Source organism: Castor canadensis, chromosome 4 (genome assembly GCF_047511655.1).
Source record: "Castor canadensis chromosome 4, mCasCan1.hap1v2, whole genome shotgun sequence".
NCBI classification, from domain to species: domain Eukaryota; kingdom Metazoa; phylum Chordata; class Mammalia; order Rodentia; family Castoridae; genus Castor; species Castor canadensis.
This window is the reverse complement of record NC_133389.1, coordinates 68,438,520-68,459,550: the sequence shown is the minus strand read 5'-3', so window position 1 is coordinate 68,459,550 and position 21,031 is coordinate 68,438,520. Positions and strand designations below refer to the sequence as shown.

Genomic DNA, 21,031 nt, shown 5'->3' with positions numbered 1-21,031 from the left:
TTATTTTCAACTTTCAACTTGCTGATTTAATAGCACTAATGCTTGAAAAAAATAATTACTATGAAGTTATTTCTACCTCAGTGTAAATTAGTTCAACAACTGCTTTCTTAATAAATGAGATTAATTTCACTAAAAGAACAGGGTTTTGTTTTGTTTTTTTTGAGGGGTCAAATTTTGGGCATTAGAAACAGACTTAATAATAGGGAAGGTTAAGTCACCAAAGCCTAGGAAGAGAACCACAAGAGTCAAATGTTCAAACACAATGACCTGGGTTACTGTGTTCTTTCGAAGGAGGTGTAAGGGTAGGAGAGAATAATTACCATTAAACTTCTGCATGCACTACAATGCTGAACTCCACATTATAGTTCTATTGAGGTTTGAGAAATCTTTTGAGATTTATTTTAAAAAATGTAATCAGCACTCATAACAGGAGTTCTTCATTCTCAAGAACTCATCTACAGATAAACTTCAGACCATACACATTTTCTAAGTTAGCAACTTAGGTGTGCCAAATGTGGTAACAACTGCTCATGCATTAGATAAAAATAAAAACAGCAAACTGTGGAACTCTGACTGCAAAGAGAGGATTCCCAAAAACTACTTTTAAGTTCTGTTGTGCACAATTTCCTCTGACACTGAGCACATGCTGGAACCCACAGAAATTCTTCAGGTTCTGAAAGCCAAGCAAAATGCCTTCCATGTGAACATCTGTCAATCCTGCACTGCTCACTCACCTGCATGTCTGATGCCAGAGTCTCATAAGTCTCTCTCAGGCAGTGCCAATTCTGCCTGCCAAGTGTCAGGGCTACACCTGGCAGGCTGTATGCACAATGCTTAGCAATTTCTGTGTCAACTGTCTGTGCACGAGAAGGATCGGTCATTGACAAGTACTGGTCTAATAAAGCCTGTGGTACAACATCCTAATGAGAAAGAGAACAATGGCACATTTTGAGCATTTAGATCCATTTTCAGCAGATTACATGTAACTTAGGCAAAATCACTTTAAAATGAATGGATTTTAGCATGTCAAAACTTTAAGTATCTCATGGGGTGGCAGTGGCTCATGCCTGTAATCCTAACTACTCAGGAGGCAGAGATCAGGAGGATTGAGGTTCAAGTCCAGCCCAGGCAAACAGCTTGAGACCCTATTTCAAAAAAAAAATCATAAAAAAGGGCTGATGTAGTAGCTCAAGGCGTAGGCCCTGAGTTCAAGCCCAGTACTGAAAAAAACAAACAAAACAAAAAAACTGAGTATGTAGTAACTGAAAAGAGATTAACATATGCCAAGGAAAATTTATATATTATAAGCAACTCTAGGAGAGCAAAAAGGAATGAGATCTTAAAACAGTAAACAGCCTAAATAAAGGCCAACTGGAATCAATTACTGAATGTAAATTCCATGTAGCAGATGATATTAAGCTTGGCCCAAGGCCATGGTAAAACATGGATATGGTAAAACAGGCCCTCCTCTGTGCACGATTAGCAGCATATTTTCAAATACAACAAAAAGGTACCTTCCTAAGCCAGACATGGTGTGTGCCACCTGTAATTCTAGCACTTGGAAGGCTGAGGCAGGAGGATTGAGAGTTCCAGGTTAATCTGGGCTACATAGTGAGACTGTGTCCAAAAATTTTAAACAATTAGATGAGAATTTAAACAATTATCTATAAAAAAGTACACAACCTATTTATATAAGATGAGGAAAAGGATGTATATACAGTATGTGCAATGTACTTTTGGAAGGAGAAATAAAAGGAATGCAAGACTGGTTGGTTCTAAGAAAACAAAATAGGTCAGTAGAGGAGAAAATCCACTGACTGCCCTTTCGAAATATAAAAAATAAATGTGAAATGTTCACTGAAAGAATGAAATAATCTATATGTACTGATTTAAAAATATTTCTACAATATAAGCGAAAAAAGCACTATTCATACTAATTTCTTTTTAATGAGAAACAAAAATTAAGCAAATATATATAGCATTTGACCTAGGAATCTACTTCGTGCAATAGCACAGATCCAGAAGCAAACAACACACATGTGGCACTTTGTAACATCAAATGCAAACTACAACTGGAAGAACATATGGCCCAATTCAGTTACGGCATTGTGTGATGATGGGGTGGTGTTGTGAGGATACTGCTGTTGCCATCAGGCTAGGGCCTCTTGTGTGCTCCTAGATTTCCAAAATACATTTTCAGAAAAGGGAAAGGGAAGGAAAAGGAAAAGGAAAAGCAAAGCAAAGCACAAGTCATATCCCAATGATTTCTTCATATTTAGCATCTCTAAACTAGAATATTAACAGGGTATCAATGTAACTTTATAATAACTTTATGTTTTACATTTTAATCTGGTAATCTTTGGCAATTTAGGTAGCATAGATGACATTTACCTTGAGAGATTAAAAGGGACAAGATGCATACATCCTACAAAAACGTAAGAAAGAGCTGGATGCTGGTGGCTCACACCTGTAATCCTAGCCACTAGGGACCTGGGCAAACTGTTCCCAAGACCCCATCTTCAAAACAATCACAGCAAAATGAACTGGAGGTGTGGCTCAAATAGTAGAGCACCTGTTTTGCAAGTATGAAACCCTGAGTTCAAACTCTAGTCCCACCTCCCCCGCCCCCCAAAAAAAGAGCTTGGCAGGAGGTGTGACAGGGAAGGTCTGTGTTTTGTGTTATTCTTGCTACTGTTTGAATTTTCTTAAGGGAAGTATGATGCACTAGACTTAATTAAAACACTCAAAGGAAGAAACAGACTTTAGAAGAGGAACTGAAAACTGAGACACAAAAGCCAGCATTCTGGTCACTTACTTGCACTTTAGGCCTCCTCTCTTCCTCTGGGCTGAAGCCACTGCTGGTGCTTACATCTGCATCGCTGTGGATATAGTGAGGAGTGGCATCCATATTCTGCCAGGAAAAAAAAAAATCTACTTAAAGAGCTACTCTATCTATAAGTTTTCCTCATTTAAACTATCTTACTAGGTTACTTACCTTTCAAAACTGTCAAAAGAAACAAACACGCACATACATATATTCATTCTTCAGGTTTTTAAAAGTTTATAAACATGCCTAAGACTTCGTAAGAATTTCCCCTGATTTAAATCAAACTTACTGCATAGCTGCTAAATGTTTAAAAATGAATTCCAGAAAAAATATCATGTGTGAGACCTTGGGTTTGATTCCAGTACCAAAAAGACAAAAACAAATTTGGAAGCAATTTTGAAATGGTCTAGATAACTCAAATCATTTCATTTATAAAACAGTATTGAAAGAATTTTTTAGTCAACTGTCTTGGAGACCACTGGGTTTCTCTTCTACTATTTCTATTCTTGGCTGCTAATATCTAATTTCACAAATACTTAACAATCATTCCCCACCCACAAACAAAAAAACCTCCTAAGATGTAGATGTATCATAGTAGTAAAAACTCCCGTTAAGTGGCAGGGTTTCACTACAAAGACCTGGTATTACACAGATTTCTAACTATACCAGATGTCATCTAACAAAAACCAGAAATGCACGAAAGCTCCAAGAACCCTCTTGCCACCCGATGTGTAAGTGACTCTCTTTCCTGAACCTATCATTCAAGCCAGTAAGATCTGGGACCACTGAGTTCTGAGTGATAAGGTTTCTTCTCTGTGTTTATGTAAATAAAGGAGAAGAAATACAGGTACTACAGAGGATGGCTTGAAGGGTTTGTGCAGAAATCAGGGAAGGGTCCTATGAGCAGCTACAGGAGTGCAGCAAACACGATGCTAGTAGCAGTACCCACCCTCGCACTCGAGTCCAGATAATGCCACTGGCCCTCCGCAACATGGCCTCAAGTCCCGATCTTCCGCTCAGAATACTGTGTTGCTTGCTGCAGTGAAATGGTCCGATCAGAAACAAAGCACCTCTCCAAAAAGAAAAGGGAAGAGTTAATTATTCTTGATAAAGGGCTTTGTTTCCAGTAAGACTATTTCACTGCAGTGAGCTACATTACATTGATTCTACTAAAATGGTCATAGACAGGACTGGGATTTACTTTTCCAGGAATTTAATATGACACTCATGTCTAAGGATAGGGAGTAATGAGAATTAATTACTTTATGCAAAAGGAAGAGCTGAAAAATTAGCTCAACAAACAGAACACACTAACTAGGAAGTGATTAGCCACACACTTTCCCAATAACAGACTGCTGCTCCACATTGCCTTCACTTGGTAAACACTACTGAGCTCATTACCTCAACAGCATCGCTGATTAAAGGCACAGAATCATCTTGATTTATGCTACAATTTGGAGGCTCATTTACACCCAGCTCTTCTTGCAGCTCACGTCTCTGTTCTGTTCCGATGGTTTCCTCATGAACATCCAGACTGGAAGCACGCAGCGCAGCTGACAGCACTTCCACCTGTGCTGTGGGCAAAGGATGGATGGAATGAGCAGACCAGCAGCAGTATTCCACTGGTGCTATTCATTATCAGGGAAGTGTGCACTTTTTTTTGACACTGACGTGGCAAAAGCCGAAAACAATTTCTAACGTGGAAAATCATTAGTCCTTCAAGAGAAGTAGTAGAAAGCTAATGTGTTTTCATGAGATTAAGTGTCCATCTACTACTGTACATTATTCTGCGTTAGTATGAAAAGAGAAAAACTATCTAGTTGCTGGAGGCACCTCCAACTTATTAAAAGGGGTCAATTTCAGTGTAAGTTAACTATGTTTTGGTAGTCTATGAATCAAACTGACAAGGCTTACTTACTAAGCTACTTTAGCAGAAGAGCAGTCACACAAACCCTGCCAATATAAAACAATGGTAATTACAAAGATTTCTGTGGCAGTTAAATTTAAACATCTCTTATTCTATTCCAGTTTACTTTTCTCTTACTTTTTGCAAATGAAATTTAAGTACATTGTGCACCAAACATGATGTCCTCATGAGCACTGTCTTGCTTGCAGCAGACCAAAATGACCACAGACCAAGTAGTTCTCTTAAACCTGGCAATTAGTACTTTCTTCCTTATAAAGGAAATTTTAAATTCAAATTTACTAAAAAGAAAATAATCAGTAACTGCTAGGACAACCTATTAACATGCTCTAGCGTTTATAAAATTTTTCTTGTCTGCAAGCCTAAGGGGATTTTCTTATAGTAGCTCATAATCAGCTACATTAAGTAAATGAGGCAATATTCCACTGGAGTATTTTCATTGTCAAAGTTTCAGCTGCAATTTGTATAACTATTTAAATCACTTCACCTCTCCTTTTGGGGATAGCTCAAGTTTCCCAAACCAAAGCGAAACAGTACTCAAAGCAGACTATACAATATATAATCATTAAAATGTTTTATGCCACTAAAATTCATGACATGTGAGTAGGATCCCCAGAGCATCACAATTGTTCTGGAAAGTAACTACTAAACCAGAGACTCACAAAAAATGTCTGACCCATGTCATTTACCTCAAAGTGGACTACATACTTTCCTCTATTATGTCCATTTTAATCCTTATCTTGAATTTGTATGTTCATAAAAATTTAAATGAGATATGCTATTAACTTACCTCCTTCAGAAAACTGACCTAAGACAGGGCTTAAGGCTGAATCATGAGGAAACCTAATGCTGCAATTCTCCAACCAAAGAAAGAGTACAATATCATGCTTAGTTACTGCTGAAGTCTTAGCAGGATACAAAGCATCATCACAATGAGGTATTTAAGGAAAGTGAAGAACACCCGGGTCTTTAGCAAGTCCTGTCTTTCACTTACTGTGAAAAATTGAAATCCTGGGAACCAGAGTTACCACATAAAGTAATGAATTTGTGAGCAACACTGAAATCTTGCTAGTTTTCTTACTAAATGGTCTTAAGACTGTTGTTCTTAGAGACAGTAGCTGGAATTAATGTTTTCCCCACTGAGACTCATAGTATGGATAGCTGATTTTTTTTTTGATTCAACGTGTATCTCACATACTGTCATTCCTAATGGAAATGATCAATTTGACTATTACAGTTCAAAAGGCTTAACTCTACTGATACATGTAAATAGCTAGGTGAGGAAAAATCAACAACTTAATCACATATCTGGTGGAGGAGGCTTAGTGGCATGAATCTGCCAAGTTTTCCTCATTTAACCATGGATTTGTGAAGAAACAGGCTGCAGTGACATATGTCAGAAATGGAGGCTACCTGGACTTCAAACTTACTGCTGCCCTGAGGAAGCCAATACAGCTGAATCACCTAAACCTTCACAATCTCCAACTATCCCACAAACTATGTGGGGAGTTCCTAATAACAATCATTTATTGATTTTAATTGTTAAAAAAGTATGGTTTTCCTAATCAGGACTGCTAAAAGGGCCCAAGTCTTTGGCCAGGCCCAAACTGGAAGGAAACCTGTATTTTTGAGAGCAGTTTATACCTACGTAGTTTACGAACCTCACTGTGATGGGTTAAACTGATAAAAAGAACTCTATTCAGTGTTGTCCCCAGGACTCAGTCAACCCTGAATCTGCCTGGCCATCCCAAATATGGGATTTGAGGAAAAACCTCAAATTCTCTAGGTAAGGTTTTTGAAAAAGGGTGCATTGTGGGCCGGAGGTATGGCTCAAGTGGTAGAGTGCCTTCCAAGCAAGAGCAGTGCCCTGAGTTCAAACTCTAGTACCACCAAAAAAAACAAAAACAAAAACAAAAACAAAGCGGTATCTCTACCTTTTTCATGTTTTACTATGTAGTATCTACTATTTTCTACAACTGAAAAAGGCTCCCCTCCATATAGGAATATCTCATTATAATCTATGACTGCATTTCTCAAATCGAAAAGAACTGTCCATTCAAAAGGTGACTTTCACGGATACAAATCATATACCAGTAAACCTTAAAAAAAAAAAAGTCAGTTAAACAAAAATAATGTTAACATGAATTAACCTTTGATCATATTTATTTTTTCCCAAGTATAAAATTATAGTATGGCATCTCTAAAAATTATGATAAATGAACTGGGCTCCAGTGGCTTACATTTGTAATCCTAGCTGATCAGGAGGATTGTGTTTCAAAGCCAGCCCGGGCAAATAGTTCAAGAGACCCTATCTCGAAAAACACCTATCACAAAAAAGGACTGGTGGAGTGGCTTGAGGTGTAGGCCCTAAGTTCAAGCCCCAGTACCACAAAAAAACAAACAAAAAAACCAAAAAACACGATAAATGAAAGTCAAATAAAGATAACTACTAATTCAACACCCTGATAAAATTTTAAAGTTTATGTTTTAAGGGAAAAAACTCAGAAAGTGATATAAAAGATCTGAAGACTTTCAGCTATAGGATTTTTTTCCCCCAAACTGTTTTTGTTTTACATATATTTCAGCTTTCAATGAATGGTCACCGACTCATGAGCAGCAGGAAAACAACATCTTCCTCAGCTTCTGCCCCACTCACTTTCACCCTCTTCCCAAGCTCCAGCAGACAGGACAACAGGGATTGCTTCATGTCATTCCATTCCCCACTCAACACATATTCCACTTAAGAAGAGGCATCATTTTATCTTTGGACACAACCATTAAAGTTATTGTTCACAGTGAAGGAATCCAGTAGATGTGCAATTGTATTTAAAACAGTGAGTCTTACCTATAGCTCCTAAAGCACTACATTCCATGGGAAAACAATCTACTCATCTGTAGTCTTTCCTTAAAAAACAAGACAGAAGCTCATGCCTGTAATCCTTCCTACTCAAGAGGTAGAGATCAGGAGGACTGAGGTTCAAGGCCAGCCTGGACAGACAGTTCTCGAGACCTTATCTCAAAAAAAAACTCAACACAAAACAGGGCTGTTAGAGCACCTGCCTACCAAGTATAAGGTCCTGAGTTCAAAGCCCAGTACTGCCAAAACAATTTGTTTTTCATTTTTATAGTTCAGAATCTGGATTTCTTTTATTATTATCCCAAGCATACTGTGACTTTACAATATGGAAAGCAGAGTAAGTGGAAGAGGGGTTGGTTTTGGAGTTTTTGTTTTTTGTTTTTGTGGAGTAGCTCAAGTGGTAGAATGCCTGCCTAGCAAGTGTGAGGCCCTGAGTTTAAACCCCAGTAACAACAATCAGCACCCCTCCAAAAAAAAACCCAAAAGAACACCATGGAACTATAATTTTATAAGAAGCTAATGAGATTCAGAACAAAACAGCTCAGACAGAACTCAAAATTAAAAATTATAAATGTGCAACACTAAAAAATTGTGAAAATTTCAGACAGTGATTTGTGAATCAACAGACCTGTTTGTGCTACAGTAAGGGATACAGTGATGAGCTTATCATAAGCACATTTTTCTAAAAATAGGATTGTTCCCATCAGTCTAGAAAGAAAGCAATTTTCTCAGAAGTTTTCTAAAGTCACAACATTTTATATCAATTTTGGAACAAAGAAAGAACTTGACTGACTTCTTCCATACCTTTAACATCCGGATCATCAATATGGGGCTCTAGATTTTCTATCATTTCTTCCAGTTCTTTCCTGGTGGCCATGGCGATGTTTGGAGAACCTGGCACAGGGACTCTGGGTGCTTCTTCTGGTGTCTCTAGGCTGAGTCTCTTCCCAGAGTCCTGTTCAAGCTCTACATCTAGATCAATTGTAGGAAGAGGAGTCCTCCAGAAATGGAAGGAGTTGTACAATTCCTGATCTAAGACAGTGGAATCTTGTGAACTGTTGCCAACCTCTGATTGGAACACAGATTGGCAGTTCCCAGGTTTTTTATCATTCTCATTGCTAGCTGCTTCCTGATGAGATTCTGAGGACAAAGTACAGAGTAAAGAGCTGTCCACTGCAACGCTTATTTCACCTGAAGAGTTCCTGGGCATTTCAGCAGCACTATCTTCCAGCATGTTTCCCAGTTTGACACTGGAACTAGTGACGCTAAGATCTGAAGAAACAGCCTCTGGTCTAATGTGCTCATCCTCAGGAATGTCTTGATCTCTGATCCTTTTATTGTTTCATTTGGGGAAAAAACATGAAAACATAAAAATAATTACTGGAAAAAGCATCAATGAAAGATATACACAGCATTTAGACAAGTTAAATATTGAAAATTACAGATTAATCATACAAATGAAATCATTTGTGTTATTACTTATATTGCTTCATTTTCCATCAGTAGTTCTCTGCGTTCAGAGATGCAAACACCTGTTAAGCATATGGCTAGATAGTCAAACATTATTATTAGTTGGAAAAAGTAACATTTAAGAATCCTGGGGTTCTATAATACCATGCTAATTTCAGTAATGGTAGAAAGAAGAAATTCCTAAATACACATTTTAAGAAACATACAATTTTTAAACTATTTGGTTTTTAGGGTTATTTGTATTGCCACTCTGCTCCAATGTCACAGTGAAAGCTCAGAATTAAAGCTTTTTTTAAACTTATATTAAAAGGGGGGAACTAAGGAAACACTCTATATAACAGTAGAAAAGATACTTATTAACTACCTCACACAATGTATTGAAACCTTGCTCCAGTGTAAATGAAGGATTATTTTTAATATTTTTCACAATTTCCATCTCTACTCTCAGAAAGGCTTTCCCAAAAGGAAGTCATGATTTAATCAATAAGGACAAATGGTACAAGTCCTAACTGAAGTCCACTGATTACTGCCATAATTACCTAAACTACAGCATTTTGGTAAGTTTTACTGTTTATCTTCCATATTTTATTTAATGCAATTAAATTTTACAAGCATTTATTGAGCACCTACTATGAGCCAGGAAATGAAATCAGGTTTGAGGACTTGAATGTGAATGAGACATACATCTAGTCCTTGAGATTACAATTACAGGCAAACAAAAGATATGGACAAATAAGGAAATTACTGTGAGAGCACTGAGCAGAGAAGAATGTATACTGAGCATGGAGAAAGAAGTGGAATCACAAGACTCTGGAGGAAATGACATGAGATGTATCTAGAAGAACGAATAAGTGTTTATGAGACTAAGTGGAGAAAAATATTCAAAAAAGAAAATAGCATACAAAGGCAAGAGTTGACAGAAGAGGTAGAACAAATTCAAGGACAACAAACAATTTCACTGGAGCTAAGAGAGGAAAATGATGGGTGACAAAGATGAAAAACCTCTCAGGAACAACAGTGTTGCTCGAATTTACTCTAGGGGCTACAAGAACTAATCCAGGAACTAAGGAAATTATGTTAGATGTGTTAATGATCTTTTTGCAAGATCATTCTGGAAGCAGTGTAGAAAACGAACTGGAGGTGAGACAGGCCATGCAGGTTGAGATATGATGATCTAAACAAAGGCAGTATCTGTGGAGCTACAGAAAAAGTGAAAATATTTCAAACCGTAACCAAATAAATAGAACACAATCACTTATTTCATGTTGGAGGCAAGAAAAAAAGGACAGATCTGGGAAGATAGCTAGATTTCTGGCTAGGACAACTGAATAGATGCTGGTAGCACAGACTTAAAAGTAAAAAATTCACAGTAGTTTAATGAAAAAGCGAGTGAGTTCAGGTTTGGATGGAGTGAACCTGCTGAATTCCAGGTATTAACATCTATGAGGAACTGGTCAACTACCAGGAAAATTGTGAGAATTGTAGACATAAGTCAAAGATGATGCAGTAACATTATCCACCATTATTCCTTGTGGATATACCTCAATAACAGAAATTCTATCACTCAATTCCTGTCAGGACTGCTAAAATAGTAAGCCCTGGCAGCAAAATAGTTTTGATTCCATCAACAGTATACAAGTACATGGATTAACTATGAGCAGAGCAGAAGAATGGAACTGTGGGCAACTGTGGGCAACTGTGAGCTTCAGATCTTCCTATGCTCCGATTCTTAAGTGGAGAATCCAGTGAGAAAAACACCAGGAAACTGACACACTTACATAAAATGACCTGCCAAGAGCCCTTCAGTTGGACAGGACTCAGGTACTAGCTACAGCAAAGAAACTGCAGTGGCATGCACAGCTGCTTCCAACATGGGAAAGGACTGCCACTGGAATTACACTGCCCGTGACTTCTTGGAGACTTGGGAGAAGAAACTAAAAGCTTAATGGGAGTGCAAGATTGGCTGAGAAACCTTCACTGGACACTGTAGGTTGTATTCAGATCTCCAAATTCTTTACCCCTATGCTGGAAACAAGCCCAGACTTCATTGCAGAGTCAAATTTCAAACTAGACTGCCATTTACTGGTTTGAAAGACTAGGGCTCTGAAGGAAAAAATATTGACAGCCATTCAGGAAAGCAAGTGAAAATTTTGACTTTTTAAAAAAGTAAGTTTGTTTTGTCACTGTTGGGTTTTGATTGCTTTGGTCTTTTAATCATTTGTATTGATTTCTTTTTGTATATCTGAATAGAATAAGTTTGTATTCTCTTTCATTTTCTTTTTAGTTCTGCTTTTCCTCTGTTCCTTTTCTCTACAGTTATTATATATGAACCATGACACCTGCCTTTCAGTATGCAATCTTAAACCATCCCCTCTTCTGTCCTTTCCCTATAGCCCTCCCCCATTTACACTTTCCTTCTATCTCCAATTAGAACTGCTCTCTCACAATTTGCCTCTACCTCTATCTCTTCATCCATAATCCTTTATTACCTAGAATCTTAGCAGGTTATAATTAGATTGCAAGATTGTCTTTTCTCTTCAAAATTTTGTTGTTTGTTTTAATTGTCTTCACCTCTCTTCTGCAATACATTAGATCTTTTCTACCTACCTCAACCCACTTTCTCAATAGCCCTTCCTGCCTTATAAAACCATGAACCCTGTATTATCTGTAATTGTAACCCCACCTATGTCCTTCCTATTAACACCCTTATTACCTTAAATCTTCCTAAATAACGAAGATTCTGCTATGCTCCTATACTCCTCTAAATACACTGGAACAGAGGCAATAATTGGACTTTATTAGGGATTACTATAGTATCAAAATTGTGATTTACCTCCTGTGATAGCTCTTGCAACTGTTTTCTCTTTCTGAGTGGAGTAGGGAGCTGTATCCCACATCTTGAGCATTCAAGTCAACTACTGAGCTACATACCACCAATCTAATGACAAAAAAATAACCCACAACACAGCCACTACACAGCCTTAAATAATCTATGAGAAATTCCTAACTAAAAGGACACAAAAGAATGAAACCCCCAACCAAAAAAAAATCCCTAGACATGTAAATTCCCCCCACAAAAAAACAATTTCCATGGGAGGGGGGAGTCTCTTCCAAAAGCCAACAACTCTGCAATAAATGACTTAAGTGATAGTGAAGGGGAAGAAATCTCAAACAAATCCAAAAAAAAATGACAAGAATAATTAATGAAATTAAAGAGATATATAGCAAATGAATGAATTCAAAGAGGATACAAATAACTAACTGAATTAAAAGAACATTATAACAACCAGCTCAATGAAATAAAGAAGACAATGCAGTATATGAAAGAGGAAATCATAAAGATACAGAAATCCAGGAAAAAATCAAATGTAAGTCTTGGAAAGGAAAAGCTCAATATTCCAAATAAAATCTGAGACAAAAATCTTGTTACCAGAACGTTATCTTGAAAACAGAGCATCAAGGACTAAAGATAATTGGAGAGCAAGATGGCGACTAGAGGTAGGAAGCAGAAAGCGACCCTCATATAGTGAAATCTTGGAGAGACGCTGGAGACACACTTTGCAGGCATAATCACCGAGAAAAGGCATAACTTTGACCCCTCCACATCTCCAGCTGGTGCAGAGAATCTCCACTTCACGTTAAACGGAGAAACGAGGAGGGCCCCCGGGGCCGCCAGTGGCCGGCGCCCATACGGCTTGGGAAGACGCGGACCAGGTGAGCTTCGCGGTACCGCGGTTCCCCCACAGACAAGCCTGGGCCAGAGCAGCATAGCCCCCTGGACAGACTGACCTCCACCCGAAGAAAAAAGAGAAACTGAGTAATAAGCAATAAGAACAGTTAACACACACGGGAAAGAGGGTGGGGCGCCCTGAGCGCTGAAGATTGGGGGAAGGGAACCCTTCCCGGGACTGTAAATAAACAAGCTGGGCGGGCGGAGAGCCTCTGGCGGGAGCGGGGTGCGCACCCAGCAACCAGGAGCGGGGAAGCTTGTGAGAGTGGAGGAGGGAAGACCCACTTCCCACGTGAACTGTAAACAAACATGGTGGCTGGCAGGAGCAGCAGCACCGCCCAGTAAGCAGGAGCAGGAAAGCTTCTGAAAGTGGCAGTGGGAGGAAAACTTCAGAGGAGAGGGGGGAAGCCCCACCTCCCACATGAACTGTAGATAAACACGCAGGCCTGACAACGCGGGGGCAGTGTCACCTTTCCCAGTGCTTGGAAAGGGGAAAGCCTGTAGCGGAGGCCCCCGCACAGGAGAACTCTGAGCAAACAAAGCCTGTGGGACCAGGTGAGTGCTAGCTCACCCCAGAGATCTGCATAAATAACGCCGCCAGCTACAGGCTGAGAGCAGCAGGCAGGCAAGCCACAGTTGCAGATACCACTCTCAGAACTGCCTCCAGACGCTTTTTTTCTTTTTCTCCCTACCTTTGACGAGTATTGCATTTGAACTTGGGACACGGGGGGGGGGAGGGGGGTGTAGTTTTGTTCTACTTTATGCATCCCCTTTCAGAACAACATCTGAGGCACCAACTCCAGGACTGGAGATTGAAACGGACACCCAAATTATTAAGACTGAAACTGCATTGCATATAAACTTGGAGGTTTTTTGTTTCTGTTTTTTTTTAATTTTCTATTTTCCATTTTATTTTAATTCATTTTTATATATAGATATTACTTTCATTTACTTATTTTTTATTTTTTTATCTTTGATTTTCAATCCTCTCTCTGTCTCTCTAATGTATGTTCAGCTTACTGTCGATTAGTACACTAACACTCCCTGTTTATACCTTTGAAACTCTCTTGTCTGATATCTTATTCTGCTTTCTCCCTCTTGTCTGTATATTTGTTTTCCCCTTTTCTTTAACTTCTTGCTTTCCATCTCAGCTCACCCTTCCATTCTAAATATTACCATTGTTATTATTACAAGGTAGAAAATACTTAATTGCACACAGTACAGGGACAGTAACAACACCAAGGACAATGACGGGAAGACAGAAAAAACAGGGAAACCAGTTTCCCCACAGCAAAAAATTAGTACAGGAACCAGAGGGGAATGAAGAGAACAGAAACTCAGATCCAGACTCCAACAAAATGAAGATAAACTTTGCCAAAGGACCCAATGAAGCCCACAAGAATAATTTAAAAGAAGACATACTACAAGAACTCAATGAGAATTTTACAGAGATGATACTGGATAGGGTCAACCAAAATGTACAGGAGACACTCAAGAAATTCCAAGACAATAAAAATAGAGAATTTGAAAAAGCAAAAGAAGAAATAAAGGAAACCATAGAAGCACTGTATAAACACCAAAGTGAAAGAGACAACACAATGAATAAACGGATAAATGAACTCAGGACAAAAATAGACAACATTAAAGAAGAAAACTGCCAGGATATGGAAAACCTCAGAAAAAAGAATGAAACAGAACTGCAAAACAAAACGGAAGGTCAATCCAGCAGAATAGAACAAACAGAAGACAGAATCTCAGAACTTGAAGATGAAATGGTAATTAAAGGAAAAACCTAAGAACTATTAATTAAACAACTCAAGACCGGTGAAAAGATAATGCAAGAACTCACTGACTCCATCAAAAGACCAAACTTGAGAATCATGGGCATCGAAGAAGGAGAAGAGGTGCAAGCGAAGGGAATGCGTAATATATTCAACAAAATAATAACAGAAAATTTCCCAAATCTACAGAAAGATATTCCCATACAGATGCAAGAGGCCTCCAGGACACCAAACAGACCAGATCAAAATAGAACTACTCCACGACATATCATCATTAAAACAACAAGTTCAGAAACTAAGGAAAGAATATTGAAGGCTGTAAGAGAGAAAAAACAAGTAACATACAAAGGTAAACCCATCAAAATCACAGCAGACTTCTCAACAGAAACATTAAAAGCAAGAAGAGCGTGGGGTGAGATCTTCCGGGCACTGAATGAAAATAACCTCAACCCCAGGATACTCTACCCAGCAAAGCTATCATTCAAAATAGATGGAGCAATAAAAGTCTTCCATGATAAGCAGAAACTAAAACAATATGTGACCACAAAGCCACCATTACAAAAGATTCTGCAAGGGATCCTGCACACAGAAAGTGACACCCAACTTAACCATGAAAAGGCAGGCAGCACCAAACCACAGGATAAGAAAAAGCAAGACAGTAGAGAGTAACATCAAGTTAGGTACACACAATTAAAACCTTCAAAAAAACTAAGACAACTAAATGGCAGGAATCACCACATACCTATCAGTACTAACACTCAATGTTAATGGACTTAATTCACCCATCAAAAGACACCGTTTGACAAAATGGATTAAAAAAGAAGATCCAACAATTTGTTGCTTACAGGAGACTCACCTCACTGACAGAAATAAGCATATGCTTAGGATGAAAGGCTGGAAGAAGATTTACCAAGCCAATGGGCCCCGAAAACAGGCAGGAGTAGCAATACTTATCTCTGACAAAGTAGACTTCAAACCTACATTGATCAAACGAGATAAAGAAGGACATTTCATACTAATAAAAGGGGAAATAGAGCAAAAGGAAATAATAATCATCAATCTGTACGCACCCAATGTCAACGCACCCAATTTCATCAAACATACCCTGAAAGACCTACAAGCATATATAAACGCCAACACAGTGGTTGTGGGAGACTTTAACACCCCATTATCATCAATAGATAGGTCATCCAAACAAAAACTCAATAAAGAAATCCAAGATCCAAAATATGCAATAGATCAAATGGACCTAGTAGATGTCTACAGAACATTTCATCCAACCTCTACACAATATACATTCTTCTCAGCAGCCCATGGAACCTTCTCCAAAATAGATCATATCCTAGGGCACAAAGCAAGTCTCAGCAAATATAAGAAAACAGAAATAATACCGTGCATACTATCTGACCACAATGCAGTAAAAGTAGAACTCAACAACAAAAGTAAAGACAAAAAACATGCAAACAGCTGGAAACTAAATAACTCATTACTTAATGAAGAATGGATCATCGATGAAATAAAGGAGGAAATTAAAAAGTTCCTGGAAGTCAATGAAAATGAAAACACAACCTACCGGAACCTATGGGACACAGCTAAGGCAGTCTTGAGAGGAAAGTTTATAGCCATGAGTGCATATATTAAAAAGACTGAAAGATCCCAAATCAATGACCTAATGATACATCTCAAACTCCTAGAAAAACAAGAACAAGCAAATCCCAAAACAAATAGAAGGAGAGAAATAATAAAAATAAGAGCTGAAATCAACGAAATAGAAACCAAAAAAACCATACAAAGAATTAATGAAAAAAAAGTTGGTTCTTTGAAAAAATAAACAAGACCGATAGACCCCTGGCAAACCTGACTAAAATGAGGAGAGAAAAAACCCAAATTAGTAGAATTAGGAATGCAAAAGGGGAGATAACAACAAACACCATGGAAGTCCAGGATATCATCAGAGACTACCTTGAGAACCTATATTCAAATAAATTTGAAAATCTTAAAGAAATGGACAGATTTCTAGATACATATGATCATCCAAAACTGAACCAAGAAGAAATTAATCAACTGAATAGACCTATAACACAAAATGAAATTGAAGCAGCAATCAAGAGTCTCCCCAAAAAGAAAAGTCCAGGACCTGATGGATTCTCTGCTGAATTCTATCAGACCTTTAAAGAAGAACTGATACCAACCCTCCTTAAACTGTTCCACGAAATAGAAAGGGAAGGAAAACTGCCAAACACATTTTATGAAGCCAGTATTACACTTATCCCAAAACCAGGCAAAGACACCTCCAAAAAGGAGAACTATAGGCCAATCTCCTTAATGAACACTGATGCAAAAATCCTCAACAAAATAATGGCAAACCGAATTCAGCAACACATCAAAAAGATTATTCACCACGACCAAGTAGGCTTCATCCCAGGGATGCAGGGGTGGTTCAACATACGAAAATCAATAAACGTAATAAACCACATTAACAGAAGCAAAGACAAAAACCACTTGGTCATCTCATAGATGCAGAAAAAGCCTTTGATAAGATCCAACATCATTTCATGATAAAAGCTCTAAGAAAACTAGGACTAGAAGGAAAGTTCCTCAACATTATAAAAGCTATATATGACAAACCTACAGCCAGCATTATACTTAACGGAGAAAAACTAAAACCATTCCCTCTAAAATCAGGAACCAGACAAGGATGCCCACTATCCCCACTCCTATTCAACAAAGTACTGGAATTCCTAGCCAGAGCAATTAGGCAAGAAGAAGGAATAAAAGGAATACAAATAGGTAAAGAAACTGTCAAAATATCCCTATTTGCAGACGACATGATCCTATACCTTAAAGACCCAAAAAACTCTACTCAGAAGCTTCTAGACATCATCAATAGCTATAGCAAGGTAGCAGGATATAAAATCAACATAGAAAAATCATTAGCATTTCTATACACTAACAATGAGCAAACGGAAAAAGAATGTATGAAAACAATTCCATTTACAATAGCCTCAAAAAAAATCAAATACCTAGGTGTAAACCTAACAAAAGATGTGAAAGACCTCTACAAGGAAAACTATACACTTCTGAAGAAAGAGATTGAGGAAGACTATAGAAAGTGGAGAGATCTCCCATGCTCATGGATTGGTAGAATCAACATAGTAAAAATGTCTATACTCCCCAAAGTAATCTACATGTTTAATGCAATTCCCATCAAAATTCCAATGACATTCATTAAAGAGATTGAAAAACCTACTGTTAAATTTATATGGAAACACAAAAGGCCACGAATAGCCAAGGCAATACTCAGTCAAAAGAACAATGCAGGTGGTATCACAATACCTGACTTCAAACTATATTACAAAGCAGTAACAATAAAAACAGCATGATACTGGCATAGAAACAGACATGAAGACCAGTGGAACAGAATAGAGGACCCAGATATGAAGCCACACAACTATAAGCAACTTATCTTTGACAAAGGAGCTAAAAATATACGATGGAGAAATAGCAGCCTCTTCAGCAAAAACTGCTGGGAAAACTGGTTAGCAGTCTGCAAAAAACTGAAACTAGATCCATGTATATCACCCTATACCAAGATTAACTCAAAATGGATCAAGGATCTTAATATCAGACCCCAAACTCTTAAGTTGATACAAGAAAGAGTAGGAAATACTCTGGAGTTAGTAGGTATAGGTAAGAACTTTCTCAATGAAACCCCAGCAGCACAGCAACTAAGAGATAGCATAGATAAATGGGACCTCATAAAACTAAAAAGCGTCTGTTCATCAAAAGAAATGGTCTCTAAACTGAAGAGAACACCCACAGAGTGGGAGAAAATATTTGCCAACTATACATCAGACAAAGGACTGATAACCAGAATATACAGGGAACTTAAAAAACTAAATTCTCCCAAAACTAATGAACCAATAAAGAAATGGGCACGTGAACTAAACAGAACGTTCTCAAAAGAAGAAATTCAAATGGCCAGAAAACACATGAAAAAATGCTCACCATCTCTAGCAATAAAGGAAATGCAAATTAAAACCACGATAAGATTCCACCTCACCCCTGTTAGAATAGCCATCATCAGCAACACCACCAACAACAGGTGTTGGCGAGGATGCCGGGAAAAAGGAACCCTCTTACACTGTTGGTGGGAATGTAGACTAGTACAACCACTCTGGAAAAAAATTTGGAGGCTACTTAAAAAGCTGGACATCGATCTACCATTTGATCCAGCAATACCACTCTTGGGGATATACCCAAAAGACTGTTACTCCAGAGGCACCTGCACATCCATGTTTATTGCGGCACTATTCACAATAGCCAAGTTATGGAAACAGCCAAGATGCCCCACCACTGACGAATGGATTAAGAAAATGTGGTATCTATACACAATGGAATTTTATGCAGCCATGAAGAAGAACGAAATGTTATCATTCGCTGGTAAATGGATGGAATTGGAGAACATCATTCTGAGTGAGGTTAGCCTGGCCCAAAAGACCAAAAATCGTATGTTCTCCCTCATATGTGGACATTAGATCAAGGGCAAACACAACAAGGGGATTGGACTATGAGCACATGATAAAAGCGAGAGCACACAAGAGAGGGGTGAGGATAGGTAAGACACCTAAAAAACTAGCTAGCATTTGTTGCCCTTAACGCAGAGAAACTAAAGCAGATACCTTAAAGCAACTGAGGCCAATAGGAAAAGGGGAACAGGTACTAGAGAAAAGGTTAGATCAAAAAGAATTAACCTAGAAGGTAACACCCACGCACAGGAAATCAATGTGAGTCAATGCCCTGTATAGCTATCCTTATCTCAACCAGCAAAACCCCTTGTTCCTTCCTATTAATGCTTATACTCTCTCTACAACAAAATTAGAGATAAGGGCAAAATAGTTTCTGCTGGGTATTGAGGGGGGGAGCGGGAGGGGGCGGAGTGGGTGGTAAGGGAGGGGGTGGGGGCAGGGGGGAGAAATGAACCAAGCCTTGTATGCACATATGAGTAATAAAAGAAAAATGAAAAAAAAAAAAAGGACTAAAGATAAAATAAGGAACTAGATCAAAGACAATGAAAAAATACAAGAAAACATGAATGGAACATGCCAAGACCTCTGGGACACCAGACCAACCCTACAAATATGATACCTATGTATAGAAAAAGGAGTAGAGATATAAAACTATAGGCACAGATAACATAAATAATATCACAGAAGAACACATCCCCAATTTAGAGAAAAGGAGGGTCATTCAGGTACAGGAAGCTTTCAGAACACCAAACAGGCAGGATCAGAAAAAAAATACCCCAGCATATAAATGAAAGTCTAAATATACAGAACAAAGAATATTAAAAGCTGCAAAAGAAAAGAACAAGTCACATTTAAAGGCAAAACCCATTAGAATAAGAGATTTCTTAACACAAACTCTAAATAAATCCCACCAGCCAAGTAGATTAGCAAACAAGGAATAGGGAAAAGTAATCATCATAAAAACAACAAAAATGACAAGAAATACTACATTCCTCACAACAGTAACTGAATGTTAATGTTCTCAATTCCCCAATTAAAAGACAGTGAATAGTGAGTTGGATTAAAAAGCAAGACCCAACCGTTTCCTGTTTATAAGAAACGTATTTCACTGACAAAGATAAACACTGGCTTAGGGTGAAAGGGTTGAAAAAGATCTCCTAGGCAAATGGACCCTGAAAACAGATATGAGTAGCTATACTCATATGTAACAAAGCAGACTTGACCAAAATTAGAAGAAACAACGAATCTCACTTCATATTAATCAAGAGGAAATAACAATTCTTACATATATGTGACAAGTGTTAGTGCACCCAATACATTAAGAAAACACTACTAACAGTCTTTTCCAGGGGTATGTGCCAGTGGGAGGGCAAAGGAAAGAGTGAATGAGACTGAATATAGTAGATGTATTTCGCATTCATACATGAAAACAGAATAATGCAACCTGTTGAAATTTTCCTAAGGGAATGAGGGAGAATGATGGAAGTGATGAATTTAACTAATACATATTGTAAACACACATATAAATATCAAAAAGTATCCCCTTGTACAACTATTACATGCTAATAAAAAAACACTACTAGAATCAAAAGCACAGATGAATTCTAACACAATAATAGTGGGAGACTTCAATACTGTCACCAGTAGATAGGTCATCCAGACCCAAAAAAAAAAAAAAAAACCAACAAAGAAACCTCAAAATTAATTAACACTATAGACCAAATAGACCTAACAGACACCTACAGAGTATTTCATCTACCAGTTACACAATACACATTCTTCTCAGAAGCACATGGAACTTTTTCCAAAACAGATCATATTTTAGGACACAAAGCAAGTCTCAGCGAATGTAAGAAAGCCAAAATAGATAAATCCTTGTATTTTAATAGACCATAATGCAATAAAACTTGAGT

General features: G+C 38.0%; 1 protein-coding gene across 3 annotated transcripts in view; it reads right to left on the bottom strand.

Annotated features, from left to right (window-relative positions):
* The window catches only part of Ppp4r1 (protein phosphatase 4 regulatory subunit 1), a 77,910-nt gene that overhangs the window by 7,568 nt on the left and 49,311 nt on the right, over positions 1–21,031 (bottom strand). For all 3 annotated transcript variants that reach the window (XM_074070420.1, XM_074070421.1, XM_074070422.1), the window contains exons 11-14: positions 8,413–8,939; positions 4,229–4,401; positions 2,816–2,911; positions 735–920 (exon numbers count right to left, since the gene is read on the bottom strand). In XM_074070420.1, the coding sequence (XP_073926521.1) occupies positions 735–920; positions 2,816–2,911; positions 4,229–4,401; positions 8,413–8,939 (982 nt within the window). The remainder of the gene's footprint in view (positions 1–734; positions 921–2,815; positions 2,912–4,228; positions 4,402–8,412; positions 8,940–21,031) is intronic.